Source organism: Ictalurus punctatus, chromosome 15 (assembly GCF_001660625.3).
Source record: "Ictalurus punctatus breed USDA103 chromosome 15, Coco_2.0, whole genome shotgun sequence".
In the NCBI taxonomy this organism is placed as follows: Eukaryota; Metazoa; Chordata; class Actinopteri; order Siluriformes; family Ictaluridae; genus Ictalurus; species Ictalurus punctatus.
Window position 1 is genome coordinate 7654428 of NC_030430.2, and position 18761 is coordinate 7673188.

General features: G+C 37.0%; 2 protein-coding genes across 2 annotated transcripts; both read left to right on the forward strand.

Moving 5' to 3' along the window:
• Window positions 1-632: 632 nt before the first annotated feature.
• Window positions 633-14123, forward strand: LOC108276151 (uncharacterized). Its single transcript, XM_053686364.1, has 12 exons — window positions 633-830; window positions 921-1030; window positions 1980-2126; window positions 2410-2519; window positions 2748-2775; window positions 5307-5447; window positions 5749-5856; window positions 12178-12303; window positions 12395-12505; window positions 12685-12831; window positions 13101-13211; window positions 13558-14123. The coding sequence occupies exons 2-12, from the start codon at window positions 967-969 to the stop codon at window positions 13758-13760; spliced, it is 1296 nt and encodes a 431-aa protein (XP_053542339.1). The 5' UTR covers window positions 633-830; window positions 921-966; the 3' UTR covers window positions 13761-14123.
• On the forward strand, window positions 2783-6595 carry LOC128628803 (phospholipase A2 inhibitor NAI). Its single transcript, XM_053686078.1, has 5 exons — window positions 2783-4167; window positions 4259-4369; window positions 5307-5447; window positions 5749-5856; window positions 6052-6595. Exons 1-5 carry the CDS (start codon window positions 4119-4121, stop codon window positions 6249-6251), a joined length of 609 nt encoding a protein of 202 aa, XP_053542053.1. The 5' UTR covers window positions 2783-4118; the 3' UTR covers window positions 6252-6595.
• Window positions 14124-18761: the final 4638 nt, after the last annotated feature.

The window sequence follows — 18761 nt, forward strand, 5'->3', positions numbered from 1 at the left end:
CTTTACGTGCTGTCTACACATCATCTGCATTGTCTGAATTCCTACAAACATACAAACTAAACAAACCTATGCCTCAAGGTAGACCTGCAGGTAGATTTTAAAACTCGCTGCCCCAAATAGTTCTTCGTTCCTGATTCACTCCAATAACAGGTTTTTGGAGTTGGGAAAATATACGTTGCAGTGTTAAAGCTGTACACTGTGTAAAAGACAACATCTTAGCGAGTTAAAATATAGATAGATAATTTATTGGTCCTCAAAGAGGAAATATGTTATTTATAAATTTACATATAAAAACATAACAACATCATACATATAAACCATCATAAACAAGCACAGGCATAGAGGTGAGAAGGGGCAGGAGAAGGGGCACTGTGATGAATTTACATGAACAAAGGAAAATTATGTTGAAGTAACTCATCTAAATCATGTAGAAACAATGTACATGATAAAAAATCATGTAAATCCAACCTAAAAATCATGCATAAATGGACAACAGTGAACACTTCCAAACCCTGCAGAACACTATTGTGTTTTAAGGTGAGGCTCTTTGGACCTCCAGAAGTGGCTTTCAAGAAAGGCAAAGCTAAACCCTTTTTTTTTTTTAAATGAAACTTAAGATGTATTTATATGTGGAACAAATCCCTCCCACCATACACACCCCATTGCATATCACCAAAAAAAAAATTATAAAAGAAAAGGGCTTCCTCGTAGACCTACCTTACTCACATTTTAACCTCATTCAAACTATTTTCACCCCTCAAATTCTACAAAAACACCAACGATGAAGTCTCAGGTCACACTCCTGCTCATCTGCATGCTTTTCTCCAAAGGTAATGAAGCCCACATGGAGCTCATTTCAGTAAATTAGTCCTTTTTCCCCTTTTTTTTTCCATCATGCAACAATTCTTGTTTTTCTTCAGTGCTGTCACTGACTTGTCAACAGTGTATTCCAAAATCATCTGAAAAATGCACAGAAGAACAGGTGACCTGTGCAGATCAGTGTCTCACTGCAACCACTTCTCTGTACGGGGTAAGTACAAGAAATGATTACGCCAGTTCCTTATGTATACATGTATATACACATATATAGAGTAAAACATGGCCCGGCGGTTGATGTTCTGATGTTCTGATGTTCTGTAACAGCATGTCCTGAAGTGTGTTTTTACTTTCTCCAGTTTATCTCTCTCTCTCTCTCTCTCTCTCTCTCTCTCTCTAAGTTAACAAGACCAAAAATAAATCTTCCGCTTGTCATGTTTCTGAGAAATCGAAAGTGTAATCTCCTCTGTGCTGAAGACTTCCTCATGTCTTTACATCTTTACAGCTGTTCCACACTTTTAATCGCTGTAATAATGTAGGTTTTCTTGTAACGGGCTACTTTTTTTCCATCAGGGAAGGGTGTTATATCCCACTGCGTATTTCCTCTACTCCTAGTCTGTCTTTATCTTGCTATCAGACGCAGGAGTAGTATGGAAAGCCAAAGGGGTCATGCAGAAGCCAGTGGTGGTTTTTAAAATAGGGGTAGTACAACTGTGTGTATATGAACACGATTAAAAATTCCTCTGGATGCTGAGGCCTCTGACGCCCCCTAGTGGCTGAGACCCAGGGCTGCAGCCCTTGTAGTCCGTTTATTCATTAATATTACTCCAAAAAGAGAATTGTTTATTTAAAACGCTAGCTACTATAATCATTAAGAACAGCTGCTAGTTAATGTAGCTAGCCACAGTACATGTTGAGACGTGGGTCCATCCTGTGAGGATTGCTGTTTCTGTTAGTGAGTTGAAGCTATGAGTATAAATTGGAGGCTATTTTGCTATAGAAAAAACACTTGATCGTCCAGTTTTTACTGGACAGTTTTTGTCCATTACCTGTTTTTTTCCCCCAATGGGTGTTCATTATCAACAATATCTCAAGCTCAAGTTCAGTACTTCTTATATGAGTGTAGAACACTTGTTCACATTGATATGTATAATGTCCTATAGGTGGTGAAAGGGTGTCAGATGTTAATGTGAAGACTTGCGGCACCGCAGAGACATGTGTAACCGGGAGCATGAACCTGGGAGCGATGAAAATAGTCAACAATTCCAAATGCTGCAAAACTGATCTCTGCAATGCTGAAACACTGCCAGGTAAAACAACACACTCTGAAAGTGGTTCAGTTCTCTGTTTTTATTTTCCATTTCATTCAAATTCTAGATATCGTTTTTATTATTTCACAGTAAAAACAAGAGGCAGTTCCTCTTTATAGTTATGTTGTATGCGTGATGGAGGATAATGCATGCTTAAATTTTTTATATAATTACAGTAGATTATATTTTATCTTCCAAGTATAGTATTAGATATTACTGGAGTAATTCTTGGTGACGTATGAGACATAATGAGCTGTTAGTTTGATTTTATTTCTCTGCTAAGCTCTTCGGAAGCAGGCTCCCAATGGGAGATCGTGTTATAGCTGTGATCATAACGGCTGCTCAGTAACAGTAAACTGTGAAGGACTGAAGATCGCTGTGTCACTGCATCAGGTGAACATGTTCATCTCTGTTATGGATGTAACGGTATATGAATACTTTATTCAGAATGAATAAAAATTAACAGGATTTTTTATTTTTTTAGGAATTTTGACTACACAGACATTTTGATGACTTTTGTTGTTTATTGCTTTATTTATAAATTTATTTTCTCTCTCTCTCTCTCTCTCTCTCTCTCTCTCTCTCTCTCTCTCTCTCTCTCTCTCTCTCTCTCTCCCTCAGTTCAACAAGGGAGCAATACCATCTCTATGAAAGGATGTGTATCCAAGAGCTTCTGTGCTGCTTCTGGAACAACAAGCATGTCAGGAATCGGTATAACAAACATCCAGTGTTGTGTACTTAAATAAATACTTATTCGCATTTACATTTACAGCGTTTATGGAGTCTAATACATATGTGCGATGAAACCTAGGAAAAGTTAGAAGAAGAGGTTTCTTTTTTTGAGTTGTTGATTTAGATTTTTGTTTGTCTTGTAGTGTTAACTGTGGTATTTTGTCATGTACTTATTAGTGTTTAACGTGCTTCTACTGTATATATGTCAAATTCATTCAACTTTCTTCCCTCTATCGTACAGCTGTAACGTTCCATCTTATGAGGTTTTCAACACTGTGCATGTCTATCTCATAGGTCTTTTTTTAATCTGTGGTTTTAAAAGGCTTTCCTGTTTTTCTTGTCCACAGTGGCACAGTTTAAGCAGAACATTTGAAACATAAGCAGACAAAATAAATAGTTTTCTACAATATTGTCTTTTCATAAATTAACCTGAAAAACTTCTAGAATATGACCGAGACAAAGCAATTCGGTTTTAGCAGCGTATTTAACAGGTTGAATGAAGCGTCTGTCCAGACAGCAATCGAGAGCAATACTTTGGGGATCTATGTAATAAAAGTTATAAAACTGTGAAGTTTAGCTACAAATACGCTGTACACACCAAAAAAGTTTGGTGTCTGGATGATCTTTTACACTTCACACACCTTTTAATCCTAATTCCTCTATATAAACAATCAGTGACATATATTAAGCAGGATTTCATACTGTGTTTGTGATTATTTTCTGTAAAACCTTTATATTATATAATCAAGTAATGCAACGCAAATATGTCAAAACTAAGAAGAAATCATGGGAAGACACATAAAATCACTATGAAGCTACTTTATTTGTTTGCTGAAAATAACTTGATTCCACTGTGATGAATTTACATGAACAAAGGAAAATTATGTTGAAGTAACTTATCTAAATCATGTAGAAACGATGTGCATGATAAAAAATCATGTAAATCCAACCCAAAAATCATGCATAAATGGACAACAGTGAACACTTCCAAACCCTGCAGAACACTATTGTGTTTTAAGGTGAGGCTCTTTGGACCTCCAGCAGTGGCTTTCAAGAAAGGCAAAGCTAAACCCTTTTTTTAAAAAATGAAACTTAAGCTGTATTTATATGTGGAACAAATCCCTCCCACCATACACACCCCATTGCATATCACCAAAAAAAAATTATAAAAGAAAAGGGCTTCCTCGTAGACCTACCTTACTCACATTTTAACCTCATTCAAACTATTTTCACCCCTCAAATTCTACAAAAACACCAACGATGAAGTCTCAGGTCACACTCCTGCTCATCTGCATGCTTTTCTCCAAAGGTAATGAAGCCCACATGGAGCTCATTTCAGTAAATTAGTCCTTTTTTCCCTTTTTTTTTTTCATCATGCAACAATTCTTGTTTTTCTTCAGTGCTGTCACTGACTTGTCAACAGTGTATTCCAAAATCATCTGAAAAATGCACAGAAGAACAGGTGACCTGTGCAGATCAGTGTCTCACTGCAACCACTTCTCTGTACAGGGGTAAGTACAATAAATGATTACGCCAGTTCCTTACGTATACATGTATATACACATATATAGAGTAAAACATGGCCCGGCGGTTGATGTTCTGATGTTCTGTAACAGCATGTCCTGAAGTGTGTTTTTACTTTCTCCAGTTTATCTCTCTCTCTCTCTCTCTCTCTCTCTCTCTCTCTAACAAGACCAAAAATAAATCTTCCGCTTGTCATGTTTCTGAGAAATCGAAAGTGTAATCTCCTCTGTGCTGAAGACTTCCTCATGTCTTTACATCTTTACAGCTGTTCCACACTTTTAATCGCTGTAATAATGTAGGTTTTCTTGTAACGAGCTACTTTTTTTTCCATCAGGGAAGGGTGTTATATCCCACTGCGTATTTCCTCTACTCCTAGTCTGTCTTTATCTTGCTATCAGACGCAGGAGTAGTATGGAAAGCCAAAGGGGTCATGCAGAAGCCAGTGGTGGTTTTTAAAATAGGGGTAGTACAACTGTGTGTATATGAACACGATTAAAAATTCCTCTGGATGCTGAGGCCTCTGACGCCCCCTAGTGGCTGAGACGCAGGGCTGCAGCCCTTGTAGTCTGTTTATTCATTAATATTACTCCAAAAAGAGAATTGTTTATTTAAAACGCTAGCTACTATAATCATTAAGAACAGCTGCTAGTTAATGTAGCTAGCCACAGTACATGTTGAGACGTGGGTCCATCCTGTGAGGATTGCTGTTTCTGTTAGTGAGTTGAAGCTATGAGTATAAATTGGAGGCTATTTTGCTATAGAAAAAACACTTGATCGTCCAGTTTTTACTGGACAGTTTTTGTCCATTACCTGTTTTTTTCCCCCAATGGGTGTTCATTATCAACAATATCTCAAGCTCAAGTTCAGTACTTCTTATATGAGTGTAGAACACTTGTTCACATTGATATGTATAATGTCCTATAGGTGGTGAAAGGGTGTCAGATGTTAATGTGAAGACTTGCGGCACCGCGGAGACATGTGTAACCGGGAGCATGAACCTGGGAGCGATGAAAATAGTCAACAATTCCAAATGCTGCAAAACTGATCTCTGCAATGCTGAAACGGGTAATATAACACACTCCTCAAAGCGGTTCAGTTCTCTGTTTTTATTTTCCATTTCATTCAAATTCTAGATATCTCTTTCATTTCACAGTACAAACTTAGAATTTGTTACTTAATCTTTGGCAGTTCCTCTTTATAGGTATGTTGTATGAGTGATGGAGGATAATCTGTGTTTACATTTTGTAATCTAATTACAGTAGATTATATTTTATCTTCCAAGTATAGTATTAGATATTATTGGAGTAATTATTGGTGATGTACGAGACACAATGAGCTGTTTGTTTGACTTTTTTTGTTTGTTAAGCTCTGAAGCAGGCTCCCAATGGGAGATCGTGTTACAGCTGTGATGCTAACAGCTGCTCAGAAACAGTGAACTGTGAAGGAAGTGAAGATCACTGCATCAGTGCATCAGGTGAACATGTTCATCTCTGTTATGGATGTAATCAAATATGAATACATTATTCAGAATGGAAATATATAGGCTACTGCTCTAAACTATTTTTTTTTTATCTTGACCACACAGGGCATGTGGTTGAGTGTGCACTGGGTGCACTTTCATAATTTTCCATCCCCATATTTCTAAATACTCTCTCTCACTCTCTCTCAGTTAAAGAAGGGAGCAACACCATGTCTATGAAAGGATGTGTATCCAAGAGCCTCTGTGCTGTTTCTCAATCAAGCATGTCAGGAATCGAAATATCAAATATGCAGTGTTGTGAGGGGAATCTGTGTAACGGTGCTGAGAACTTCACACTGAGTTTCCTCCTCATGATCGTCCTTCAGCTCTCCTCCGTCCTCTTCTGCTGAAATCTCCACTGATGGAGCCTTATATAATTTAAGACAAAACACCAAGAAGTAAAAGTTTCTGTTTCTTTTATTAGCCTGCTGATTTAGAGTTTTGTTTGTTTGTTTTAGCATTAACTGTGGTTTTATACTATATATCATGTCCTGTTCAATATTTCAAGCAAAACATATCAGTCATGTGTCTCAATGTTCTATTTGGAGACTGTGAGATGATGATGATGATGATGATGATGATGATGATGATGATGATGTAAATGTTCATGAACAGAACCTACCACCAAAGTATTTTTTTTTATATATGCAAAGCAATTAGGAAGTCCAGTAATATACTCAATTTTACTCAGGTCTACAGATTTATTTATTTATTTATTTTTTAAAAACAAAACATTTTTGTGCTCACAATTGTAATGTGTCGATGAAATACTTTTTATTATTATTATTTTATGCTTTTTAATTTTATTATTATTACCAAATGATTTATTTTTAATAATAATAATAATAATAATAATAATAATAATAATTCATAGACATGTATGTATGAATTGTGAGTAGTGCAACGCCTACACTTGAAGAAAAAAAAAAGAGGGTTAATGAATATAATACACATGAACTATATAACATTTTCTTAAAATAATCTACAACTGTAGTATGGGATTTTTTTGTAAAATCCTGTTTCTATAAAGAGTATAGTTTATAAATAAACTTGAGATTTTTATGAAAAGAGAAAGCACACGAGTGAAGAAGGCGACCTCAACCCGCTACACACTTCCTGTATAAAGCGCTAGGCAAAGTTGCCAAATAACACGCGGACACTCAAAATTTCAGATGGAAAGGTCTCTCTTTATTCAAAGAAGAACAGAGTATGTTGTGCTTGACACACAACAGAGGCAATGGGTTTACTATTGAGAGCAAGAGAGATGGCATTTTTGCATAAAACACTATGCATATCAATGTAAGAGAGGAACAACTCCATATATGGTATTCAGAAGACATGGAAATGGTGAGAGGCTGTATCTGCCCATAAACGGTTGAAACTGGTTCCATTAACTATCAGGAGAATTAACTAATGGAGAGGAGTGTAACCTCATGTACACATGTTTAATATTCGGAGGAAACACAACATGCAGTCAGTAGAAACACTTTTTAGAAGTGTTCTCAAAATTTTTAGACATGAGAAAGATATAAAAGAAGTGATAAGTAATATCTGAAGCATGTGTAACATCATGCCTATCTATCCTTCCACTATAGAAAGCCAAAAAAATAAAAAAAATTCTCTCTGACTCTGAGGAGCCAGAAGTTTGTGCTGAAAACTGAGAGCAGCTCTCAAACATATAAAGTGCTGCTTGAAGTTATTACTAAGGCTGGGTGAGCTTTTTTGTTCCTAAGTGAAAAAAATCTCCCTCACACTACAGAAATCCCTTTGTTTCCAGAAGTGCATAACAAAATATCACGCATTTGGGTGAAAACCATACATAAGCGTATTTATAACCCCGCAATGTCAGATTATTTAGACATCCTGTGGAATGAACGGCACAGCTATTTAGGTATGCCAAAGGTGGAGGAGGTGCTTGCGAGCTACCTCTCTCCATCGACGGAAGGTAATTTAGGGGGGCCAGCTTTGCCATTCAAGCCACCGTGTAAGGCCACCAAGGCGTTGGTGTGCAAGGCCTATGCAGTAGTGGGTCTTGCTTGTGGGTCACTGCAGACAATGGTAGTGTTACAGACCTACCAAGCAGACCTTCTGACCTTCCTTCCCTGTTGTGTCGACTTCACCAGGGCATCCACGAGTGTAGCCCGGGCCAGTGCTACTGCGATGGAACAATTTCCTAATCGAAATATTTTTCATGACACAAAATGATATTAATATTCGTGCCAATGAAAAAAAATGATGCATGCTTCATGGGTTGTTTTATTGTTAAGAGAGACTAGTGCAACAAGTTGAACTCCACTGCAAACAAGTCGAGTCCTTTCAGACAAAATTACCCAATTACCTCTCTTATTTACCTCAGGACATTGGTTTGGTTTCAGGTCACTGTATGTTTGGAGGAATGCTGTCTTTACGTGCTGTCTACACATCATCTGCATTGTCTGAATTCCTACAAACATACAAACTAAACAAACCTATGCCTCAAGGTAGACCTGCAGGTAGATTTTAAAACTCGCTGCCCCAAATAGTTCTTCGTTCCTGATTCACTACAATAACAGGTTTTTGGAGTTGGGTAAATATACGTTGCAGTGTTAAAGCTGTACACTGTGTAAAAGACAACATCTTAGCGAGTTAAAATATAGATAGATAATTTATTGGTCCTCAAAGAGGAAATATGTTATTTATAAATTTACATATAAAAACATAACAACATCATACATATAAACCATCATAAACAAGCACAGGCATAGAGGGGAGAAGGGGCCAAGCATAACATCAGGATCATCATACAACAAATGCATCTGGCATCACAATGGCCATGTGTACCTGTGTGTTTAACGCTCGTATAGCCATATAGAACAAAACTCCTGCCATAGCTGGCCTTTCTGCACATGGGTAGTCTATACCTCCGGCCAGAAGGAAGGGGGTTGAAATATTTATAAAATGGGTGGTTTGGGTAACTCAAAATTTTATGTGCCTTCTGGAGCGTATATGAACTGACACAGTCCGATAAATTGGGGGTGGGAATACCAGTAATTTTTCTCGCTAAATTAGTTATTTTCAAAAGTTTGTTCTTATTGGTTACTGTTGGCATATGGAAAAAAAACAAATGGCACCATACATAAGAACCGGTTCAATAATACTTCGGTACAGAAGAAGAAGCAGACTAGGCTGAACAGACAGATATTTAAGTTTACAGCTAACTGTGAGTCTCTGTTGACAGCACTTGTAAATACTTAGAGTGTGCTGATTGAATTTGAGATGTTTATCCAATGTAACAACCAGATATCTGAAATGCTCCACACTTTCAACCATCTCTTCGTTAATGGTAATACTGGAAGGATGGGTAAGTGTTTTGGAAGAGCTAAAACCAGTTCCTTAGTCTTTTTGATATTAAGGTGGAGAAAATTATCATCACCATGTACTAAAATGTGCTATGGAGCGTTGATAGTCCAAAAAATAATCATTGTCCTTTTTAAGCAGTGTAACAATGGCAGTATAGTCTGCATATTTAAAGTAATGAGTGGTGGTGATTGGACTCTGACAATCATTTGTATAGAGAATATAAAGAATATATATAATATCTTAATACAATATAATATCTTGAATATAGTCAAAATGACCTTGTATTTCCTATTATAATATTACAAGAAACCAATAATTTATTTATAAAGTCTATTTAACCTATTTCTAGACATTTCTAGGGAATTTCTCGATTGAAATAGTATTGTTCTGTTGGCAGATCATTTTGATAAATTTTAAATTTTAAGCATTTATTTATTGAAAGAAGAAAAACGATAGAATAAGAAAATATAAAGCCTAGGAATTGTAAAATATATCGAGAAGTAGGCTTAATAATCTTACGTTTGGTTTATTGTCATTTTATAATAGGAATTCGACTATATTCAAGATATTTTCACTTGCTGTCATTTTTTTTGCAATGCAAAAGAAATTGTGAAATTACAGTATATGTACACTCTACGATATCACATGTAAAAACAACCCACACAACTCAACACAAACAACTGTGCTACAACGTGACATTCAGCTCGCCTGCAGTTCTCCTATAAAGCAACATTCTTATTGTGTTAATGCTATGGAATGATCAGTATTTAAAGCAGAGGTGAAGTATTTACTAAAGAATGATGTAGCTGAACCCAGTTTCAGCCCATGGAGTTCTCCGTGTCTTCTCGTTACAAAACCAGATGCTACGTTTAGATTTTGCTTGAATTATCGAAAAGTAAATTCTGTTACAGTCCCAGATGGTTATCCTGTACCTAGGGTGGAGGACTGTATAGATAACTTCCATGAAATTTAGAACCAAGTTAGACTTAACTGTTAAAAAGTTACTGGTAAGTTCCCCTTACCCCTCGCGCTGGAGAAATCTCCGCTTTTGTAACTCCTGATCATTTTCTCCAGTAATGCTGTTCGCGTTACGGGATGCTCCAGCAACATTTCAGCATCTTGTTAATATTGTGCTCTCAAGAATATCCAATTGTAACGCTTACCTTTAGGATCTCTTGGTATAATAATCTGACTTCCACAAGCATTTGTGCCTCCTAAGAATAGCATTCCAATGCCTAGCAAATGCATCTTTAACTGTAAATCTGGCCAAGTGTGAGTTTGGAAAAGCCACAGTTACATACCCGGGAAAGGTAGTTGGTCAAGGTCAAGTCTGGTCTGTAGGTGCCAAGGTTTCCGCTATTGTTTTTTTCCTGTGCCCACCACACGATGAAAATTATGGCATTTTTTTAGGCATGGCTGGATATTATAGTACTTTTTGCTGAAACTTTTCAACTATTGTGCATCCTCTTACCAGTCTGCCGAGTCCTGCCAATGATTTCATCTGGTCTGATTCTTGCCAACGCACTTTCGATAACATAAAGGCCTTGCTGATTGCTAATTGAACTCTGTGGAAAATCAAGTAAAGTATAATATCAATAATTTGTAATAAGGGAACACACTGTCAAAAAATATATAGTGGTGCAGTGGGTAGTGTTGTTGCCAGCATTATGGCCTTGTCCAGACCCATTTTAGAAACTTTTTTGGAACTTAAAATAAACAGACAAGAAAAACAAACCGGATTTAAAAAAAAAAAAAATACAACCACATTTTTATTCTTTTTGTACAGGTTGGTAATATAACTGTTTCCCAAACTTGCCAACATTTCTAGGGTTAGGGTTACTGGTATATACTGGGACTAATCAGTAATCTGCTTGAATCGACATGGTCTCATGATTGCAACATATGGTGATGAAAGTATTTAACCGTTAAAGGAGTGGTTAAAGTTCACAGTTTACCTTACAACTTCTTATAAATGACTCATTCACAGTGTCCTTAATTGCTCAACTACTTCAGATCATAATTGCACACAAATCCACTTTCACTATCACTTTTCTTCTCTTTCTAATTCTTTTCTTTCCTTCTTCCTCTTCTTTAAACCATTAACTTTTCTTGTTTTTTTTTCTAAGTGTCTAACTAGAACTTCTGTAACTTACATTTTAAAAACAAATGCACGTTTTAATGGGCCTTTTCCTTCAATTGCCTCCTTGTAAAATCTTCAGTAAATTTAAAGTCAAAGCACTGAACCAGGAAACAGCTGTACACTATTTCTCTTTTTTCTTCCTTCTTTTTATTTTTCTTTCAAAGTCATAGTGAAAAGCCACATGCAATGCAAATAATAGATTTCATTTTATTTGCTCAGAATTCATGCTTGGTTTAGCACAAGTAGGATGACAATGGATCTGTTTGCATTCAAATTTTATACTGAGGCTCAGAGTAATACAAATAGGTTTCATGTTACATAGACAACACTGAATCTGTGTGAAACTTCTGAATAGTGGCGGTTAAGGCTCTGGGTTATTGATGAGAAGGTCAAGCCCCAGCACTGACCAGCTGCCACTGTTCGGCCCTTGAGCAAGGCCCTTAACCATCTCTGCTCCAGGGGTGCTGTATCATGGCTGACGCTGCGCTCTGACCCCAACTTCCTGACGTGCTGGGATATGTGAAGAAAAGATTTCACTGTGCATATTTATATGTGACCAGTAAAGACTCATTATTTATAATTCAGTGGTGACTCTGAGCAGGATAAAGCAGTTACTGTAGATAAATGAATGAATGAATGAATGAATGAATGAATGAATGAATGAATGAATGGTGACTTCCAAGAAAAAGAAAGTTAAGCCCCATCACCTTTAAAGAAACAAAACCATAGGCGTCTTTATACATATTAAATCCCGCCCTCCATACACACACCCCATGATATGTCACTATAAAAAGCAGGCTTCCCCCAGAACTTACTCACATTTGAAGACAATCTGCTTGATCTTCACACCTCAACTTCTACAGAAACACCAACAATGAAGTCTCAGGTCACACTCCTGCTCATCTGCATGCTTTTCTCAAAAGGTACTGAATCTCACATTGTAAATGGAGGAAATAAATATTGAGTGTACAATTTATTTTTCTTCACCAAATTTTCCTTCTCATGTTTCATCAGCACTGTCACTGAATTGTCAAGGGTGTTCAACATTATCTGTACCATGTTCCAATGCACTAACTGTCACATGTCCAGATCAGTGTCTCACTACAACCTTTTCTGTGAACATGAGTAAGTGTGTGCGCCTGTGAAATCATATTTTGACAGTCGTTAATTTCTGTTCAGTCCTTAGTTTTGATATGTGATCTTGAAATAGAGTGTTGTGCTAGTTGAAAAACTGCTGTATGTCATTGAAAGTCTCATTTTGAGGCAGACTATCTAATTACACTGCTATGTGAAATGCTCTGTAGGTGGTACAACACTGACAAATTGGTATTTGAAGGGGTGCAGCGTGAAAGAACTGTGTGGAAACGGAAGCCTGAACCTGGGAGTGGTGAAAGCAACTAACAACGGCCAATGCTGCAGCACTGACGGCTGTAACACTGAAACTCCATCAGGTAAAACAAAGCACTCCTGAAAGTTGTGAAGTTTCTGTTTTTCCTTCATTTACTTTAAATTTCTTGATCTTTAAATCTGAGGTAGATCTGATAAAGAAATCTTTGACATTTCTTTATCAGTGTGTCGTACACCTGAAAGAGCAAAAGGCTCGAATAGTTTCCTGTGGAAACAATAATGTCCAATTTATTGTTGTACATATTATTAGACTACTTCTTGGTGACATGTGAAACACAGTGAGCTGTTTGTTTCATTTTATTTCTCTATTAAGTTATTCCTAAGAAGGATCCCAATGGGAGAACGTGTTACACCTGTGATGCTAACAGCTGCTCAGAAAAATTGAGCTGTACAGGAAATGAAGATCGCTGCATCACTGGATCAAGTGAGCATGTTCATCTTTGGATTTAACACTTCCTGTAACAATGTAAATGTTAAACAAAAGTCTGATAACAGAAAACTTCACCACATCAATGGTTATGTGTTCTTCTTTGTTAAACATGTATTATTAATCTGTTAATTATTAGTCTTAGATTAAGTTGAGGTTCTGTTGTACAAGTTCCTGTGTCCGAGCTGTTACTATAGTAACAATAACATACTAGAACGAGCTCAAGGTTTATTCTTGCATAAGCTCATCTGACCTGAAGTCTGAGGTCCCAGAACTTGAAGTTGGATTGTTACAAATTGCTAATCAATCTCTCTCTCTCTCTCTCTCTTACTCACTCTCTTAGTTCAACCATCCGGCAATACCGTGCCTCTGAAAGGATGTGCGTCCCAGAACCTCTGTACTGAGTCTAGTTCAGTAACCCTGCTGGGAATCACTTTTACAGATGTGAAGTGTTGTGAGGGGAATCTGTGTAACGGTGCTGAGACCTTCACACTGAGTTTCCTCCTCATGCTCATCCCTCTGCTCTCCTCCGTCCTCTTCTACTGAGCTCAGAGCTAACAAAGCTCCTTTAAAGTTTTATCTAATGCAAATGTTTTAATGGAAGTATAAGGGTAATAGAAATACAAGTTTATTTTTGGTTGTTTAAGATTTTGTTCATTTGTCTTAGTGCTACCTGAGTTATAGATTACACTTCTGTTTGTAGATCAATTATGAAATCAAAAAGTCTTTAAACTTTAAGCAGCAACATCCACATAAATGGTCTAACAAGTAGGAAATGGAATATTTCTAACTCAGGACTATAAATTGTATTCTATTTTTCTTTAGCAAAAGCTTTATTGTAAGATAACCAAACTGCTTTGTGGTGTACATGCTTATTAAATATATGTAATAAAAGAACACGCAGATATATATATATATATATTTATTGGTGTGTGTGTGTGTGTGTGTGTGTGTGTGTGTGTGTGTGTGTGTGTTTGACTGTCACATAGCTTAAAAATACATTCACAGACATTTATCAAGAACTACAGTATGTAGATAATTATCACCTTAAAATGAAATGCAGTGAGCTATAAACTGAGCTATAAACATTATAATTATATTTGTTAATTTATTCAATTGACACATTTGGGGTATCCAAGGGTACAATCAGAGCTAGATAAAGTACAGTATGTGATTTTCAAACATAGCTGCTTATTTAGACCATTTAAAGCAGTTGTTTTTTTAAACAAACAAACAAACAAACAAATAAATAAAACCTGGCTAAATCACTGCTAAAACAAAATACAATTAACAGCATTTCAGCTACTTTTCATATCTTTGGGTTACATTTATAAGGTGCAACAAAGCATCATGGAAAGGAGTATTCTTCACTGCATGATTGAAAAGAAATGTCTTCCGCACAACATCCATCCTCCTCGGATGAAAAGGTGTCAGTTCCAAAGGTTGATGACCAAGTCTAGGAACCTAGGATCTTGCTCTTACATGTTTTTACTACAACAGGGGTACTGGGGAGCAAGTCCTCAGAATTTTTTTTTTTTTTTTTTTGCTGGACACCCATCTGCTGCAAGTTCACTGGGTTTGCCACAGCCTAAAACAAGGAAATGGAGCAAATCTGAAACAGCAATTCCCTGTCTATGAGCTTGTTGCAGGAGGATTTGTGAATAGAAGGCAGAGCTGGAGAAGGTGAGTGGTAAGGAATGCACACCTGCAGGGAGTTGTGCAGAGTGTGCTCTGCTACAGTGAGCTAAGAGTCAACCAGCACAGAGCCCTGTGTGTGTGTTTGCTTGCATAATAAAAGTGCTGGAAAGCAAAATAAAAAGATAACGAACAAAAGTTCCTTTTGAGTTGTTCCAAGCTTGCCTGCTACTTCCGAATTCCATACCCGAACCTGGGAAAGTGTTATAGTAAGTCTGCTTATTTTTATTTCATTTTGTTTTGGGAATTGTCATTTCGAAATATTTATTTATTCGATTGTGAAAAATTGTGAAAAATCAGATGGAAGGAACTCATAAATGTCTGCTTCTTCCCCTATCTCATGGCATTTACTAATCATCAGCAGAGTATTTTGAGAGGACACTGCATGAGACCAGTAAAGAATTACAGACTTGGTATTCGTTTGGGCTTGGGATTTGGTGTTATGAAAGAAACTGACCACCAGCTCATGCAATTGCACCACTTGTCCACCAGACGTCTCACAACCTGTGGTTATCATGACCACTAATAAAGGGAACAAATCGTTCCCGTATTCTTCCTGTTGAAGGGCAGGCTAGTACGACGGCACCAGCTATACGGGGGGGGGGGGGCACCCCACTAATCACAATCATACCCATAAAATTAACTGCAAATGAACACAGCAATAATAACAACGACCATTAATTAAGTAAAGCCAAAAGGTGCAGCAAAGAACTCCCCCGGCCTCAGGAAACACTCAGCTCCTACAAGGAGAAAACAAAAACACAAAGTCAATTACAATCTGCTCAAAGCAGACAAAAAAAGAATAACACAAAACAAAGACAAACTTACTGTCACAAAAACACAGATAACCTACACTGAAGAAAGCTGATCTCGGTGACAATAACCAACACAAAGCAAAATAACAAAACAAAACAGAACATAAAACAATAAAAACAAATCAAAGCAAGCAAGCAGCAAAACCAAACAAACAAGCAGTCCCAAAGCAGAATCACGCAGCACCGTGGCTCCGTGAGTGAGGGGGAGGCGCTATACCGAAATGACCACATCTCACTCAGCCCGCCTTAACGCATGCAAAATCGAGGACCCGTGATCCAATGACATAATACTCACGATGGTACATACGAAAGTCATGATAGCGTCTTTAATTGTCGTGACGACGACAGCTGGCGCTCCGACCGGAGCTACGTTAAATTACCATGCTACACAGTTGGGAGCCTTGACGGCACATCACACCCACACACAGTCTCAGTAGCCCAACGTCACACGCTGTAGCCCGTAGCAACGAAAGGAAGGAGCGGGTTTTCGACCATGACGCATTCTGAGAGGCCGTAACGACCATTTATATACTGTGGTAGGGAGAGAGCCCATTGGCCACGTAGTTAATAAGGGTGACGTTTTAATCACGACACACACCCCACTACACTTTCATACTTTGCGGAGGTGCACTAGAGTTGATTTCAAGTTGATTGCTATGTGCATTGTGGAATCTGTTGCTGTTAACTCTCAATATGAAGTGGAAAGCGATGTCACTCTCAATGAAGCAAGTCATCATTAAGCTGAAAAATCGAACCAAACCCATCAGAGAGACAGCAAATCCAACATTTGGTTCATTTTTATGAAGAAATAATGCATTGGTGCGCTCAGAAACACCAAAAGGTGAAGAAAAACCCCATTACAACAGTTGGGAGAAGAAGAACATCCTCCAGAATAGACTTCTCCGGAGTAAATACAGAGAGTTTACCACAAGATGAAAATTATAGATAAGCCTCAGAAACAGGAAGACTAGATGAGAGTTTCCTAAAAACATCTGAGTACAAAAACACTTGTACAGTTCTGCAACAGCCTATGGAGAGAGAAGACAAAGATTAACTTGTAGCAAAATGATAGGAAGAGAAGAGTATGGAGAAGGGAGAACTAGTGTATGGAGAACTAGTACTAATAAGGGAAGTACCACCTCATCTTATGGTGTTGGTGTGTATGGCTGTCAATGGAACTGGTTACCTTGTATTTATTGATTATGTGACTGCTGGCAAAACCAGCAGGATGATTCCTGAAGTGAATAGGGCCATATTATCTTGCCACATTCAGCCAAATGCTACAAATCTCATTGCTCAGTGTTTCCCAATGCAGATGGATGATGACCTGAAGCATACTTTGAAAGCAAGCCAAGACGTTTTTAAGGCAAAGAAGTAGAATGTTCTGCAACGGCCGAGTCAGTCACCTGACCTCAGTCCAGTCCAAAAACTGAAGGCAAAATGCCAGGAACAAGCAGGAAGTGATGACAGCTGCAGTAAAGGCCTGGCACAGCATCACCAGAGAAGAAACCCAGCATCTGGTGATGTTCATGGATTCCAGACCTCAGACAGACTGCAAAGGATTTCCAACCAAGTATTAAAAATTAATTAATTAATTAATTTATGATAATGTTGGTTTGTCCGATTTCTTTTGATCCCTTAAGTCCATGCACAATATAAAAACATAAAAATGCTAATAGGATGTGGATCAAGTGCTATTTTCCAAGCTGCAGAATGATGAGGTTATATAATGCATATGAATGTTTAATGATTATGCATATGAATGTTTAATGATTCTGTTCACCAGTTATCTCTCAATTAGGATCTTTTAACCAATAGAAACGTATTGTATATTGTAATTACTGTCACACTAGTCCAATAATGGTTCTCTTTCTTCTCCTTTCTTATCTTGGACTCATCTTTTCATTGTTGTACTCTGACAGTCACTAAACAGCTGTTATTTTTGGATATAACTGACTGTGACTCTGTTCCTTCACACACCATATATCCATTTATATATCTTCTCATTCTTTTATGGTACACCAAATTAGATTTGACGGCAAAGAAAATAACACAGTGCACGACCCAACTCTGAATACAAGAAACTTACCCAGTGTAAATATTGGCATAACTTGTGGACTTAAGTAGCCAACACTGAATACGGCCAAAAATTTACATAATGCTTGGTGTGTGTGTGTGTGTGTGTTGTTGACTTGTTATATTTATATGTAGGAACTGTAAACAGATCTCTCTGTGAAGTAACTTTGATTATATTCAAGTTTTGAGGATATTAATTATATTTGACACAATAAGGAGGAAGTTTCATTTGCCTTTCTTCCTCATATAGAAATCTATAGACCTCACTGCATGTGAGTCACACTAAAGCCAATAAATCTGCTTCAACTATGGATACAAGCAACTCGACTGTACTTTATACCAATGCATACATCTAAACAACTGATTTTCTCTCAGTTTATCTATACCTGATGACTATTAATGTTTTTTCAAACATAAAAAGATTTTTGATGAAAAACATTTTTTGAGTCAGATACTTTATTGACTGTGGTTTCTTGTTGCATGATTTTTTAAAAATAAATACGAATATGTAGGAGTTTATGTTTATTATTGTGGTTTCTCTGATGTTCCTTGTTTTACTGAAGCGTGTCATCAGTCTTCCCAAAACAGTGTAAACAGATACTGACATTTAATTAATAGACAAGGAAGGAACCTTAGGTTAAGGAAATTTATATTATATTTGAAAATATAATATTTAAATAATTTAGGCCTATTAGTTAGTATTCTTTTAAAAGATAAATTACCATTATTAATAATTTAGGTTAGGTTTTTTAAAAAATAAATAAATAAATAAATAAATAAAAAAGATAAATTATTACTATGACATGACCTTAGATTTTCAAAAAGTGGAAGTGAATTTCCATTTTGGAGTTTGATGACAATCAGCTCAGACACAACGCAGATCATTTTTTGATATGAAATAATAAATGACTCAATCACAACCCTTATGAGAGAACTTAAGTCAGTCCATGTTTTCCAAGAA

Coding starts and splice junctions, on each gene's coding strand:
- LOC108276151 (XM_053686364.1), top strand. CDS start 967: ATGCACAGAAGAACAGGTGACCTGTGCAGATCAGTGTCTCACTGCAAC. Junction 1,031..1,979: donor CAACCACTTCTCTGTACGGG/GTAAGTACAAGA, acceptor AATGTCCTATAG/GTGGTGAAAGGGTGTCAGAT. Junction 2,776..5,306: donor GGGAGCAATACCATCTCTAT/GAAAGGATGTGT, acceptor AATGTCCTATAG/GTGGTGAAAGGGTGTCAGAT.
- LOC128628803 (XM_053686078.1), top strand. CDS start 4,119: ATGAAGTCTCAGGTCACACTCCTGCTCATCTGCATGCTTTTCTCCAAA. Junction 5,448..5,748: donor TCTCTGCAATGCTGAAACGG/GTAATATAACAC, acceptor TTGTTTGTTAAG/CTCTGAAGCAGGCTCCCAAT. Junction 5,857..6,051: donor TCACTGCATCAGTGCATCAG/GTGAACATGTTC, acceptor ACTCTCTCTCAG/TTAAAGAAGGGAGCAACACC.